The sequence below is a fragment of the Tinamus guttatus genome, unplaced genomic scaffold (genome assembly GCF_059628265.1).
Source record: "Tinamus guttatus ecotype Peru unplaced genomic scaffold, ASM5962826v1 Tinamus_guttatus_pri_ptg000197l, whole genome shotgun sequence".
Classification (NCBI taxonomy): Eukaryota; Metazoa; Chordata; class Aves; order Tinamiformes; family Tinamidae; genus Tinamus; species Tinamus guttatus.
Window position 1 is genome coordinate 3,739,744 of NW_028288731.1, and position 15,909 is coordinate 3,755,652.

The window sequence follows — 15,909 nt, forward strand, 5'->3', positions numbered from 1 at the left end:
CTGCCCTATATACTCATAATCTGTTTTCTGTTTTCTTGCAGCACCATTTAACATTACCATTTAACTCTCACTATAGGTTGACTACCCATTTTGATTTTTATATAGCACACATTCTGCAGTTATGCATGTTGCAAAATATTATTTTCCAGAAGTACAAAATCTATATCATCGCTAATAATATTGGTTTAATAAGTCAGATTCAAAGATGATAGAAAAAAACCATTGTTTCAGATGGTTTTCCTTAGGTATCTGGGGCATTTCAGATGTAGTGGAAATTGGGAAATATGCACATATTGTGTATCTTAGTGCGAGAACACCATCTTTTGAGTGTAAACAAAGTTGAAGAGTCTGGATTTTTGTTATATATAATAATTAACAATATCAACATATATCGATTGGCTTATTAGTAGCTCTAGGTGTGAAATGAGCACCTCGCTAAATGGAAGTCTTGGTCAACCTCTGACTCTGAAGTGTTTGAGGATAGGTGGTATGAAGAAATACCAGCTTGTTTCCCTATGGCTGAATGGTTGAAACATTTTTGTTTAGCTGTGATTCACATGTGAATACTGTGGTGATTATAAGTGTTTTCTGCTTTCATAGCTTGTAATGAAACTTTTTATGCATTGTTTAGGGATGAACTGTTTGTCTTATCAATGGGGACTGTTAAGCAATAAAACCCAATCTGATGGGGCAGCAAAATTCAGCATGTTAGCCTTCATGAGCAAAGCTGAGGTCTGATTTCTGCATACCATGTTGCCAAGTATAGTTGTTTTCAAATAGGCTATAGTGGGCTATTTACATCCTGTGAAATGTTGTTTTGGTTTTGAAATATCTTGTGCTTTATAGTATAACTTTTTGCTAGTGGAAAACATGATTCCCTGCAGTGGGACAAGAGGGGAAACAATGCTTATTTGGTGATTTGTTAGTTTTTTTTTCTTGTTGTATTTTGTTTTGAAACCTACCTGTCTACAATATGGTTAGTATAAGAGATGCCTGTAATAACGCAGCCTTATCTGTTGCAGGTTCTTCCACAGGCCAAGTCATTTAGCCTGTGGGACCAACGTGCCAGCAGTTTCTGATGTTATCATTTCTCTATCAACTGGCAGTGGCTGCTTTCTTACCTACTAGCCATTAAAAGCAGGATCAACTGTTTCATTGCATGTGCTGTTTTTGCTCGGGCACCGGCACGTATTGATAAAATTACTACTTAGTGAAAGTAGATCCAATTACGTTCCTGAAAAGCCTTAAGGCTTAACACAGCATCGCGTCCTGTGGCCAAGCTCATCAGTTACAGGCTCCCTACCAGTAGTTACGTATGTGAGTTGGAAAACTGAGATGTAATCACTTCCATTAATGAGAAGGTAATGCTATCCCGGGAGTCCTCTTGACAGTGGGTAGTGATAAAGCATTCCTATAACCTGTACAGCCTGGGGCGTTTTTGTCAGTACCCCCTATGTCCTGTCCTGTTTGCTGTAGGTGTTTTCAATATCTCTCAATTTATTCTCCAGCGTGGGCTGGGTACCTCGCTCTCCTGCCTGCTGGCTCTTCTGCAGCTGTGCTTAGCTAGCCTTACCGCTGCTGCTCACCAGGAAACTTCTTCAGGGCTTCTGGGTTTGCCCGGTGTTGAAGAGGCCTCCTTCTCTTCTTTCTTAAAGTTCTAGAGTCTACCAACAGACCTTACTGACGGTGTGGGCCTGTGACCCTTGGGCAAAACGCATGGCCCATTTCTCTTCAGGGGTGCATCCACACAAGAAATAGGACTTACCTGCTGCTGCCTCACCTGAGGGTTATCTGTGAGGAAGGTGAAATAATTCTGTATGATTGCAGGAAAGCGTCTGCTCTGCTCAATCCTTCCTTTACTTCCCCCAGGTAAGGCCTTTGTACTTGGAATTAAGCATATACTTTTGTAAATTACTGTTTTTCTTGTGTAAGTGTTGCCTAAGACTCAGTTTATACTGTACAGTTTTATAGGATTTCATTGTCCCTGATCTGTGTTGTCCTACAGGCATTATGTGTTGTGGGAGTTTGGGATCTGATCTTACTCAATCACATATTTGAAACTTCAGCCATTTCTGCCAAGTAATCCTGGGTTAATTGCAAATACATAAACCACCTCACCAAAGAAAGCCAGAGAGTTGTAATCTCAAGTAGTTTGTACATGGAAAACTGAAGTGGTTTCTGTGGAGTCTAAGCCCTGAACTTGTTGCTTTATAATCTAGTATACTTCAGAGTAGTGCTAGTAGCTGAGCTGTGGTGCCCAAGTTCACAGCCTGCCCTTTGCTTTTACCATGAGATGCTTTGGTAGCTCTGAATTTGATATCTTCAGTTTTAGTTGTCAGAATAGAAACATCATTATTCATTCACTTAGCCCAGACTTCACTTTAGAAATACTATGCTTTAGTACACATACCTCTCACTTTCCTAAATATTTTTTCACCTTATTTCTGTGTGAAGAATTGCTGGTGATTTGAAGTAGCTTTATTGTTTTGTGCTTTCTTTATATTGGATTTTGGAAATAGTGATTGTGGTCCCTCTACCCCCGACGTTACCTTCAGATCCGGGAGAAACAAAAGGTCAGACCCAGTGCTAATTAATTATTGGCCAGCCTGCATTATACATCCTGTGGCTGTATAACAACTTGCTTATTAACATAACAATAGCAGCCCAAGCCTTTTAGCTAATATGTGGTGGGCTGTAAAGTTTGGAATGCTGTGGGCTTTATTTATGGAGACACTTTGTTCTGGGAGCTGGTGTTTTAACTTAAATGTGCCTATTTCTTGACAGTGAGGGTGCCAGAGCACTGGAACAGGCTGCCCAGAGAGGTTGTAGAGTCTGCTTCTCTGGAGATCTTCAAAACCTGCTTGGATGCAGTCCTGTGCCACGTGCTCTAGGTGACCCTGCGTGTCACCTAGACCAGTCCATCTGGACTCGATGGTCTCTAGAGGTCCCTTCCAACCTTAAGGATTCTATGATTCTGTGTGCAGGGGTGAGGCTTTCGTGTTTCTGCATTATTGAAGCAAGCTAGTCTAATGGGCACAATAAGCTAATGGCTGTTTTGAGTTTAAATATTAACATAACTGAAGCTGCATTTGCATTTACCATTTCTCTGTTCATATAGGTGATTTTCAGTTCAAAGCCTGGCATACAGTGCAGTACAATTTTAGTTGAGACTTTGTTTAAAGGGCTTTTTCTGTTGTAGTTCTTAAGAGCAGTCTGGACTTGCTTGCCATAATACGTGTCTCCAAGTATTTCTGCCTGTTCTGGTTTCACACTTTTGTTTTGCACTGAAATATTTAATTACTTTTAAATGCAAATGTCATGTTGTTTTTCAGCCTCCAGATAATATTCGGGTAGTGGGTTGTACATAGAGAATGGTGCTTGCTCATAATCTGACTTGGTATAAAATCAGAAAGATTCCAGAGTAGCAAATCAAACTCCAGTTTGACCATACTTTAAAATGCTTTAGGTTGATTTCAGGTCTGTGAATCTGTGCCCTGCCACATCGCTGGGAATTCTGTGCTAGGAATCTGTCTGCTTGTGGCTGTGTGTGCATATGGGTGGGGGGCTTGTTTAGGCAGGGAATAAAGGAGCTTTTGTTCTTCTATCTCTGCATAGATGGTCTTAACCATCTTGTATTGCTTTTCAGCTTTGCGCTAGATTATCTTTCCTAGATTATCTTTCTGGATCACAAGAGGTGAGAACTATCTACCTTGAGCTCAATTAGCTAACCAGCTTTGAGTTTGAGATGGAAGATTTTTAAAGGATGAGTTTTAGGAGCAGGATCCTTTTCCTGTTTTCTGTGACATGATGGACGCTCCTCATGACAGAATCATTTTGTCAGCATCAAATGGCATCTTTGTTTGGCTTTGCCCTGCTGCCTGGGCTCTTTTAGGACCTTAATCACTGTCTCAGGCTTTCAAGCAGATAATGGAATTGTCTTCGTGGCAATCTTTTGAGAATGAGAAATAGCACTCCTGGGTACCTTGTATGGAACAAAGAAAGGCTGTGATCTTACAAATATTTATGTGTGTTTTTAGCTTTACTCATTAGTCACCTTGACTTCAGAGAAAAGCGAGAGGAGTCTTTTCTGTCCTTGCCCAGATGTTCTGCTCTTCCTGTCACTAGTCTGGGGTCCTCCGCAGACCTCATGGATGGATTTTGTTGTTTGTCTTGCTTTCTTCTTTCTCTTCTAATCCTGAAGAGTCGCCAAGACAAAAGGAATGACCAGACTCTTTAAAAGCTGCAGCCTTGCTGTCCACCATAGCAAGCTGAAGATAAATCTGTCTTTATACTTATCTGATTGGGATCTCCATTTGGACATCATGCTTTTAATATTTTCAAAGAATAAAACTTGTAAGGGGCAGAATTTCACCTTAGGCTTTTATGTTATGTGAAATCCTCCTCCACACACATACATGCATCAGTTTCTTATCAATTTAGGATAGCACCTTTCCACAGTATCACATCCAACAATGATTAAAAATAAAATGATTAGGGAAAGGAGAAGATTTCACAACTTACTTTGAAAGATAAAATGAAAAATGTATGAACAAAAAATGTATGCAACAATGCCTGTGTGTAGGTATATGCGTGTGTGTGTGATATATTATAAATACAGATTTTTCTTTTAGCAATCAGTTGCCCTTGGAATAATCTCTGCTATGTTCTGAAAGGAGCTCTGGCCAGGTAGGGCAAATAATTTGTCTTCCCTTGAAACAACTTCATTATGGTTCAGCTCCATACTTGAATGTTTAATTTATTCCTATTTGAAGCAGTACAATTCATTTTCTTCCTCTGTCATCTTACTGTATGAAGCAAATCTCTTAACCTCTTTGATTTTCAAAGAGGTTCCTTTGGCCAGAAACCAAGTATCATAGATATATTATTTAGAGTGACTTTTTTCTCATTTATTTCTGTATTTAAATTGGGGCGTATAACCTGACAGAGGCATGAACAGGTCAAGTGTACCCTCTGTAAGCACCTGTTACACTTAACCCGTAAGGTTCTTTTTTTTTTTTTTTTTGATTGACTTGTGCTGAATCCTTTTGAATCCCTCATTTCTATTTGTATGTAACTTTTTTAATTGAGGAAATATAGCGATTTCTCAAATTACTGCCTGTATGCCAATGTTAACTTCATGCTTGCAGATATTTTAGGATTTTTGTTCTGAGTGTACGTTGAACTTGGAAACAGTTAATTCTAACCATTACAAACAAACTACAATGGGAGACTTACTAAGGCGAAGTCTTAAAGAGGTGGCTGCCAGTATGTTGGAATGGTTGCTTAATAGTTAGACTGGACTGTAGCTTCCTTTTAATTTTCTACAAGTAATGGTCAAAAGCTGTATAAATTACTTATTATCAGGTTAATGGTCATTTTTAGGTGGCCCTCACATAGCAGGCAGTGAGGTCCCGCCATGCCCCTGGGCTGGTGAAATGTGTGAGACTCTTGTAATGACTTCAGTTAAGTCCTTGTCTCACTTCAAAGATGTTTGTGCATATGCTGAATTCCCTTCCTTAGCTGGGAGGGAAACTGGAGAGAAAAGGCTCTGGCTTTCAGAGACTGTTGTTACAGAGGTGGATCTCTTGACTATAAATTTCTTCTGAAGCCAACAAATGCAACTCCTGTTCAAAACTGCCAGTAATAGGGTGTCTCTCTTTCCCTTGCAGTTTTTCTTGCCTGTTCTGTGCCTTTACTTTGACTTATGGCAAACAAGAGTTTGAGGGCTACGTGCCTGTAGCTATTCCAGGCGATGTGAAATGCCCTTGTTCTTTGTGAGTCCTGTGGAAAGGGAGGTGAGGATGCTTTTGGTGGGGGAGTTGAACCCTTTAGTCAGCCCTCTTAAATCTTTTGTTAAGAATGAAGAACTTTTAAGTTCAACTGCTTCAAGTAATTGCTTCCTATTCTCCATGACCCAACAATTAAGACAGAATTCCCCTTTAAATTTCCTTCTTACCTGGTTTTATCTGGAAGATCGAATAAGAAGCACCTTTGACCATCATCAAACTGCTCTGATGCTTTTTTAGGACTGCTTTTACTGTATCGCCTTCTGTGTTTTTTGTAGTTTTCTTGTTGGATGCTTAAAAGCAATTTTGATGAACAGACTCCCTTCTGTCCTTTCTCTCTAACTTTAATTTCTGTCTTTTGAATGCAGGCCTTACAGATCTTTGTCTTGAACATTACTGAAAAGAGAGAGTGTAGATTCCTTCACCTGGTAAAATGATGTAAATCAGTTTGATCTTCTCTCTAGGATCTTGCAGTATTTTCAGTTCTAATGCAAGCAGATTTAATTTTTTCAAAGGTATAATATATTCCATGGAATATGAGAGGCATCTTCTTCGCTACCTCAATCTGCTGTACATGTTAAAGTTTCTAACTAGAAATGGTTAAAATATCATGTTTAATTTGCTGCAGCTGAACTACACTACAGAGCTATTAACAAACAAACAAAAGTAATTTCAGGGTTGGATTTTATTTTCAATGGTGAGAGCTGAAAACTTGGGTCATAAATTTATTCCTTCATAGTGCAAGCTTAACCTCGCAAACTTCTTAGCTGTGGAATATTCAAGTGTTGCTTCTTCTCTCTTTAATTTTGTGAGAAGAATGACTAATTTATACTCAAATGGCTTTAAGGGAGGCATATTTGTCCCTGGGCTATTGGTCTGGTCAGTATTGGGATCTGCTGTTTCCAGTAACTGTCTAGAATTGCCTTCAGCTGTTTTGCAGTGTGCTGACTTTCTACAGAAACTTCTCTAGTTTGTTTTTATTCTTTAAAAAGCTAATCTAAACATATGATAGTTACAGAAATCATGTAGTTCTACTGTGTATACGTGTATTGGTTACACTTGGTGCTTTGCCTGCTTGTGGGAGAAGTGATGAACCTTTCTTCTTTGGCATAGATTATGCACTTTGGTTGTAGGAGCGGGTTCAAGTGCATGTACATTCATTCTTTTGCTGCTGAGATCTAGCTGTTCAGCTGTAGATCATTCATGAGAAATCCTTCTACTGTGGCTCAGGAATATTTAACAATTAATGGAATTAATATGCAGCATGCAAATCTTTGCATACTGACCTGCTGCTGCTGGTAAAGTAGCTTAATTGCTGGCAATAGTAATGCTGACAGCTGTAATGCTGTCTGACTAGACCCACTTTAGACATTTGGAGGTTGTTATAAATTAAAAAAAAAAAATCCTAAAAGCTGTTTTAATTTAGCAATAAGCTTTGAAGTATATGGAGGTGAAACTTGAGGCTGGACATACTCTTCCATTTCCTTTTCTCCCCAGCTCTCCCAGTTCTTGTTGCTAGCTCTGCAAGCTCTAGTTTGAAAGTGTCTGATACTTAACAGGTCGCCTGGCTTGTGGGTACTCATATATTAGGTAGCCTTAGAATTTGTTCATTAAGTCCTTGTTATATATTGGGAGGTAATAGGCCTCCATACTGATTGAGAAAAGGTATCAAAAACACTTGGCAAGAAGGTTCTCAATTTGTTGACTAGAGTACTTTTATAATGATATATATACATATATATAAAAATATAATTTATTAGCAAGTAGAGCTGTACATAACCCAAAATACCTCCTTTGTCATAAAGTGTGATTGCTCTAGGGAAGGTCATAATATGGAGGTGCTTCTCCACATTTTGAGACTTAATCATGGGAGGAGTCATTCCTGTCTTTTTTTTTTTCTGTTTGTTTTTTCTGTGCTTAAATAAGAAATTTGAGCTTAGGGATTGTACTTAACTTTGTATATCGTGCTCAACAGAACTGAGCGATAATAAATTCACTAAGGACTTGTTTCTGTCTTGTTGATGGTCCATCTAAGATGTGTCCCCAACTTGTTTACGATGCCTTGCTCATAAGCGGTTGGAAATATGCTATATATGTTGCACTGTTAATCAAGTACATTAATTTTCAGATAAGTAGGTTAACTTATTCTTGTTCAAGTTTGGAACAAATGCAATTGCTACCAGACTTCGGTATATGAAATTGAATATGTGTGGACATGACCAAAAAGAAGAAAAAGTCATAGAAGATTTCTGAAAATATTTGAATTTAATTATTTGAACACTAAAGTTACTGCACTAAGTGGCAATGTTTAAGTTGGGATTTGGTGGCAAAGGGAACATCGCAAGTATTAATTAAAGAAAAAAATCTGTTATTTCTGCCTACTTTGTACTCGTGCATTCATGTGACCTGGCTTTAATTTATCATTTTGTAAATATTTCCATAGTAATTCCTAAAGTGCTCTCCCACACATAAAGGAGTTGATGATAAACACTGTTTAAGTGGCTTGATGTTAAACACAAACATGACTTGCAACCCTAAGGTAAAATGCATATTAGTTTAACTGTTCAATATTCAGTTGGGAAATGCTGTGACTTATTCAGGTTCTCTTAATACCAGGTAACGTTTCCTTAATACTAAACGCTGTTACTGGAGCATGTCGAAGGGCATATACAGGTGCTGTGAACACTCAAAACTGCAGCTAACTAATGGGAGGAGAGGGTCAGGGTACAGTTTTGTTGGAGGACTTGGGAGCTTGGGTCATTTCTCCCCATAATTTGGAAATGTTACTGGAGGCTGCAAACTTCTCTTGTTTTGCATTATGGTCCCTATTTCTTAGATAGAATAGAGCCTCCTATAGGGGAAGGATTAAGGAATGTGCTTCCTTCCTGGTGTTTTTCTTTTTAAAGGCTCTGGTAAGTTTCATATGTTATTTATTTTTGCATCTCAATTATGCAGCGTTGTCTTCTGAATATATATTTCTGAATTAATGAGAAATCTAGTTTAGTCAGAACTTGCCTCCAAGTATTGGAGAGGACTGACAGCGCCTGCTTTTTCACACCGATGTAGAGATGTTTATGCTTTTGGTAGTGGCCATACCAGGACAAACTAAATTACTATATTTGTTGCGAGCCAAGCTAATAGGACGTTTGAAACTGGGATGCATGATGCAAGTAAAGATAGTTTGGCTTGGGCTTGTATCCTGCCTACTTTGAAATCCAACAATAACAACTGAGTATCTGAGTTAGTGCAAGCTGGTGGATTACAAATAGACTTAAGCACTGGAAGTAAAATAGAATAACTAGTAATTCCACTTAAAATAGACAGGTTAGAGATACTTTTACGTACTTAACTAGCTGATTGTCATTCAGCTCTACCTTACAAATACTGTACCTTACTGCTCAAATACAAGGCAGTAAACCAATACTAAGCTCATGGCATATAGCCAAGTGGGAGAGCATCTGGGCTAGAAGAAAGACTGTGTTGATGCTGGTGCATACTAATTTCTGTAATAATATTCTGCAGTTGAAAAAGGGTGAGCCTAAACTACTCTGGAGCTAATGGCGAGAGAATTACTTTTACCAATGCAATTATGTTTTGTGTTTAAGAATGGGAGAAGGGAGCTAAATACATTTCTTGTGCAGATGAAATATTAGTTTATGTAAAGTAAGTTTCCCCATCCCCTACCTTAGAACTAGAAAGAATGTTTCTTATGGGCTTGGAGATTTTGTTAACTAGCTAATTGGGCTTATGTAATGAGACTAAAAATAAAATTTTGAGAAAATCTTCTAGGTTTTTTATACTTATGACACTATAAACTGGTATAGCTTGTTGCTTAAAGGTGTGTGGGGGAGATGCTTAATAAGCTTTTTTAGAGAATGTTGTAGTTACACATTTTGTTTGGGAAGCCTCTTCAAAGTGTCTGAAAACATCAGTATTTGTGTCTTGGACAGATTCTGTGTCTTGACTCTTGATGTTTTAAGCTCTGCTAGATGATGATGGTGTCTGAGTCTGTGTTGTGATGCAGGAGACTTTATTTCATTAGCATTGAAATTCAAAACTGGTTGTGGCTCTACATTTGGTGGCAGTGGTGATGAAGCAGCTGCCCCTGAGGATGACTCCTGGCCGCTGGCACTGTGTGGCTGAAGTACCGGCCAGCCTGGCTTGCTGGCTCTTCAGTGGCCTGGGTCAGAAAAGCCATGTGTGTGAAACAAGACTTCATTTCAAGGGGTTGTTAGAGTGGAAAGGGAGGGAGGGAATGGCTGCTGGTCTGAAGAGCTACTGAGAACAGCTCTGAGTAACTGTTTGAACTGTTCTTAAATGTACCTGTAGCTCCACTGAGGCTGTCCCTTTGGATCTTGGGATCATCAGTTTTGTGACAATAGGCATTGGGGCAGTGTTGGCACTGTGGATATAACAATGTTTCTTAATAAAAGCGCTAATAGACATGACGGGCAGCAAGGCACTTGTATTCCGAGTATCCCTGGGACCGCAGATAGCATTAACTGTGCTCTGCTGCATCCTCTGCTTAGGGAAGCCATTCTCAAGGCTCTGGGTGTGTGTGTATATGTTTGTGTGTGTGTACATCTCAGTTTCCTAGGCTTTAATTTTAGCATATTTTGGCCAATGTCAGTGGTGTTTTATGGATGTCTCAAATAGAATGTTATCTCAACTAAGCATGTTTTCAGCCAGCCGTACCAATCCTGGGCAGTGTTTGCCAGTGATGATAGTGCAGAATGCTTAAATATGACATAATGAGCTGAGGTGTGTTTGCTGGCCCTAGGAGGATAAATTGTGTTGTCTAAAGTTGTTCAATTACAGCTATGTTTCAGTTAGCTTGCCCTCCCTGCAGGTCATGTGTATATACTCAGTGGCTGCGTGACCAGGTGTCTGCTCTGATTTGTGTTTCATCTTTGGGAGAACTTGCTGTTAAACAGTATTCTGACATCAGGACATCGTAAGCACATCATGATTTTTTTTTTTTTTTTTTTTGTTTCAGTGTCAGGGGAGTGGGGGTTACGCTCTCACTTGTTGAAGTGGCATAGTTAATACATGAGGAAAATGTTATTAGGAAACTAAGATGATCACTGTGTTAAATGTAGAAAAATGCCAGAGTTTGAGGACCATTAATTTGTGAAAACAAATATTTATTTTTGCCTCAGCTGCATTTTTAAAGAAAGAACCTGGATTAAATACATAGGCCAGAAATTGCCAGGGATGGTGTGTGTCCATACATACATGTACTCACGTGTGTGTGCTGCTGCTAACCCACATTGTTTTTTCAAGCAGCTTACAGTTGGACAAAGAAGTTGATTTCTCAGTTTCTGTGTTAACTATCTAACTGAAGAATTGAACTGCATAATAAACCAATGTATATCTCCTTCCATAAGGTCACTTGCAAAGTGTTCTAGTGGTAGAGACATTGAAGTGTCATTTTGTGGCATGTGTAGTTCTCACTTTGTGCATATGCTTAAATTTCAATTTTGGGTAGGTTTCAAGACTCTTATCTCATGATTCAAGAGGGAAATATGTGGTAAGAAGATGGGGTACAAAGCTGCTCTGTCTGGTTGAGCTACATCATACAAAATTAGCTTGAGAAATCTTTTCCCTGTCTTACAGGATCCAACCTACTGGGTAAATATCCACCACTTGGAGTATACAGATGGAGGAATCCTGGACCCCGATGATGTGCTGGCTGATGTTGTGGAAGACAAAGACAAGGTAGAGCTTGGATGAAAATGCTATTTTGATTTCTGTTGTGTCTCTTAAAATAACACATGTTGCTTTCTCATTGCTTTGATATCTGGCATTTGAGCCAGATATTAAGATACCCTTAAATTAAACACATCTGCCTAGAGGTGCTATAGATCTCTTGTTTCTGGGGTAAAAATGAAAGAAAAGCATGAGAAAAGTAATGAAGATGAGCAGAGGAGATTAATAGTTGATTTAGAGCTTTGACCTTTTCAAGCAGTTTTGTATTTCTTTTTATTATTCAATGAAAATACAATGAGGAAGGAATGAGAGTTTTATAAGACTTTTCATTTTATGTCACTCAAATATCTTTATAATCTCTTCCTCTGTGTAGAAGTTTCTGAGAATCATCCAGTTATTGAGCTTGAAGACGTACAATAAAATAAATGGGCAAGAAATCTTGCAGTGACAAAAACAGCTGCCTCAACTATGTCCCATTTCAGGAGGAGTTTCTAGATTTGTGCCTGAGAGTCTGAGCAAGCCAGTTCTGTAGCATTGGGTTTTTGTGTGTCTAATCAGGAGTTCAGATACGCCCTTTTTGGGTTGAAAACTTGTAGATGCAAAGAAGCCTCTTACTCTCTTTTCTTCACTGGACCCTGGTGAAGGAGTGATAAATAAGACTTGCTGAACTAGCTGCAGGGACAAATCTGTTTCTGATATAACCAGGGGATAATCTAGAAGTTATTTTTCGGGACTAGTGGCTAGAGAGCCAAGCAAACATCTTGCATTTGGCGGGTGGAGTTGGACCAGCACACCTAGGAGCTGTCAGTACTACCTGCTTGTGAGGGTTGGTATGATCAGATGACTGAGAACCAGCCATGTAAATGGTCTGATATTTTTAATGCTTTATTTTGGCCCATTAGTCCTTGAGTGTGCCCTGGTAGTAATCTGCCCAGAGAATATTTAATTTAATTAAAAACAATATTTAATACTTACATCTGAGCACCAATGCATTGGTTCTCTTTGATTATAATTTTTTTTACATATGTGGTTGGTAAATAGGATTTGTCCTTGTGCCCTTGTTCCTGTCATGTTTTCCCAGCCAATAATGCAGTCTCTCATGAAATCAATTACTATGTCCAAAAAGAAATATTGCACTTAACCTCAATGGCTTTAAACAGAAGTGCACTTGACATTGGTGACCATCAGGCTCTGTTTTAGTGGTAAAGGAAAGTAGCTGATCTTATTATTTTTTTTTAAGCCTTAATTGCTCTAGACCATGGAAATGTGTATGGTAATCTGTTGAAATTCTTTCTCTGTGACAACAAAGCAGTGAATCAAGGAGAGCTATTGGATGTAATAATCTATTTGCATTTGCAAAAGCTTTTGATAATCCTAAGTGAGAAACTGTTAAGGAGGCACAAGTGCCTATGAGGTAAGCAGCAAAATGCTGTCATAGCTGAGGAAATGATTGAGAGTGAAAGGGAATAAAAGGACAGATTTCAAATCTGGAATGGTAGTGGCTGGATGCCTAATGTGCATTATTAGGAGTAGCAGCGTGTTCCAACTCTAGAGGTGTTAACTTGTGCTTTCCTCTTGAACTCAGAATTATTCAAAGAGCTCACTGAACAGTACAATGGCAGATAAAATTCATTGCTGTCAACTGGAAGGGTGTTGGAGATGTTGACTTGACCTACTTGTGCATAGAATGGTCCTAAATTAGTATCATGTGTGCTTGACAACATGCATCATATGAGAGTGTTTGGGAAATTCATTATTCAAATGTTTTCTCCCCTACTTCTGCTGAGCCTAATTTGCTTTTTCAATCAGATGCAAGTCTGAAACCTTGACTGTTTTCTGGCTTAAGGGTTTTCTGCAAAGGTGCCGATTTAGCCAAGCAATAGTAATGTTTTTGGAGTTCCCTCTATAGCTGAGATGCATTCCTTTAGAAAGTATTTCTCAGCAAAAATCTAATTCATGTTGGGGTTATAAAGCCTCTTTAATGAGGCAAATGTGCAGTTGTGCCCTTCCTTCCCAGCCATGTCCTGGGCTGTGTGTGGCTGCCCTTTGTCTTTTGTTTGTTGTGTTCAAGTGGCATCTCGGTGACTCGCAATGTTGAGGCTCTAGCTGAAAACTGACCTCCCTTTCCTTCCCTTGGCTCCCTAGGGTGGCTTTATGGGTGGTTACATAAGTGTTAGTACCAGGACAAAGATGGGAACGGAAACAAGTTCGAAATGAATAGTAGGGCATGGCTGTTCCCTCTGGTAACAAGTAGGCTAATACCAAATTAGATACCTTCTCTTCTTCTTGAAGCTTCCTGAAAGACGCTCTCTTTTACCTCTTTTGCAACAGAGAGCCTCCTCCCTGCCTTTGCATGGGTTTGTATTTACCAGGGGCCGTTTCCAGCATATTTGGATCCCCTCTCATTATGGAGACAGTGAATTGCTAGAATACAGTTCTGTTACCCATAAAACGGTAACCTTGGGCCCTCACTGAGGGTTCCGCTGCTTTTTAGTGGGTGAGAATTTGTAATACTTGGGTATTAATGTAATACTTGGGTGAGCTGGTAGGATACAATAAAAGAAAAATTCTGAATATTACTGCTTTGGTTCTGTTTCACGTTCTTTTTGGTGTCTTACAGCATTTAGATGTAATAACAGTTTATTAAAATTAACACAAACTTTAAAACATTCTCAGCTCGTAGGATTTTGAGGACTGGAGGGCAAAAGGTGCACAATCAATTGGCATTGGGCTGATGAAATATCAACATGCTCATATGATCTTAGAAATATTTTACTTGGACTTTTTCTTTGTTAAATATATTTGACTTCCAGGTATGTCTTTTATTAAGAGCTGAAGCTTTTGAAGGACATGGAGCAAAAGAAATGCTGAAACAGTGACATTCAATTCATAGATATATAGAGACTGTAACTATCATTTAAATATTTCTAATGATGAAATGAAGTAAATGGTATAAGTGTAGTTCAGATAATTATTTTAACTAAGTATTTAATGAAATATTAAATAGCAAAATCAATGGAATCTTCCTTCTTAGTTCACTACCAGCAGAAAAGCAATATTGAGAAAACATGTCTCCTGGAAGCTCTCCAAAATGTTACCAAAATCATCTGCTGACTGTTGAAATTGGCTATTGGGCCCACGTGAGCTACTGTTAGGAAGCTGAAGATCTGGCTGAAGTTATTTTTGTAGAGGATGTGAAATAATTCTCTTAAACCTTACTACTTAGAGGGTTGTTTGATCTCGGTAAAGAGTTAAAAAGCAAGAAGTATGGTGGATGTGCGATTGGTCTGAAGGCGTTCCTTCAGCATGTATCTTACATTCAGCACAAGAAAATGTTCTAGACTGTTGTAACTGTATAGGGCAAATGTTTCTTCAAATACCTGCCAGAAGTGTTTTCCTTTAGCAGATGCTGGACTCTTCCAGTATTTCTGGCTAGGTTTAGCCCCTGGAAGTGCTGGGTGGATACGGAGCTGCTGCTTAAAGAGCAGTTACTCTGTGACCCAAGTTTGCCTCTGTAGACTTTTAGGGTTGTCATTCCAGCTGTGAAGGTGACTGCACACTTCAAGGTGCTGTGTTTATGTAAATGTAGTTATATGGAAGTCAGTCAACCTTCAAACAGTTTTTTTTCTTCCTTTCACTCATTGATTCCTTTTGAAATGGAGAAAGAAATAGGAAGTAAAATATCCTATGTAAGATGCTGTTCAGCCACACCTTCTCCATTTAGGTGGTGAAGAAATTCAGTGGTAAAACAAAGCCAAAAAACAAGGAAATAAGCAAAATTAACTCAGTTGTGGGTTTTTTTGTGTGTGTGAGGTAAGAGCTGATGGAATTCAAGGGCATTGCAGCATCACTGCTAATATTGCTGTTTTAAAGCTTTTCACTGAGATTCAGTGGCAAAGCCTTGATATTGACTTGCCCATATTTGCTTTGAATGGGTTAGTAGAGCCTGAAAATGTTACACTTGGCAGATTTTTTTTTTTTTTGTCTTCTGATGTGATGCCCAACTATGATATATGCAAGTAATGCATACTTGATATTGAAATTCACTTCAAACTTTAGATTTCTATGTAAATGAGCTTTCTAGTGTTTTCTCTAGGGTTCTGTAACTTTCTGGTAACAAGAATGCAGATAGAGTTTTTATTCCGTCTATGTCATACAAAAATGTATTAACCTTGCACAGGGAAAACAAAGTGAGTTGTGTGAACTTAATTGCAGCAGACAAATTTTACTTGTTGAAGTATGTGCTCTCGTGTTTAAGTTGGCTGTTCTAGGAGTTACCTAATTTTTCCCAAGAGAAGTTTAGAAAAGGGGATGTATCTCTCTAATGTAAAGATACATATTCGAGATGTATATGATACCATTGAAAGCAACTTAAGGATCTTCGTTTCTTTTAATATGGAAGTAACATTTTGTG

General features: G+C 38.7%; 1 protein-coding gene across 1 annotated transcript in view; it reads left to right on the top strand.

Moving 5' to 3' along the window:
* PARD3B (par-3 family cell polarity regulator beta) overlaps positions 1 to 15,909 on the top strand; it is a 354,457-nt gene that overhangs the window by 13,273 nt on the left and 325,275 nt on the right. The window contains exon 2 of the mRNA XM_088523731.1: positions 11,403 to 11,504. Coding sequence (XP_088379857.1) covers positions 11,403 to 11,504 — 102 coding nt within the window. The remainder of the gene's footprint in view (positions 1 to 11,402; positions 11,505 to 15,909) is intronic.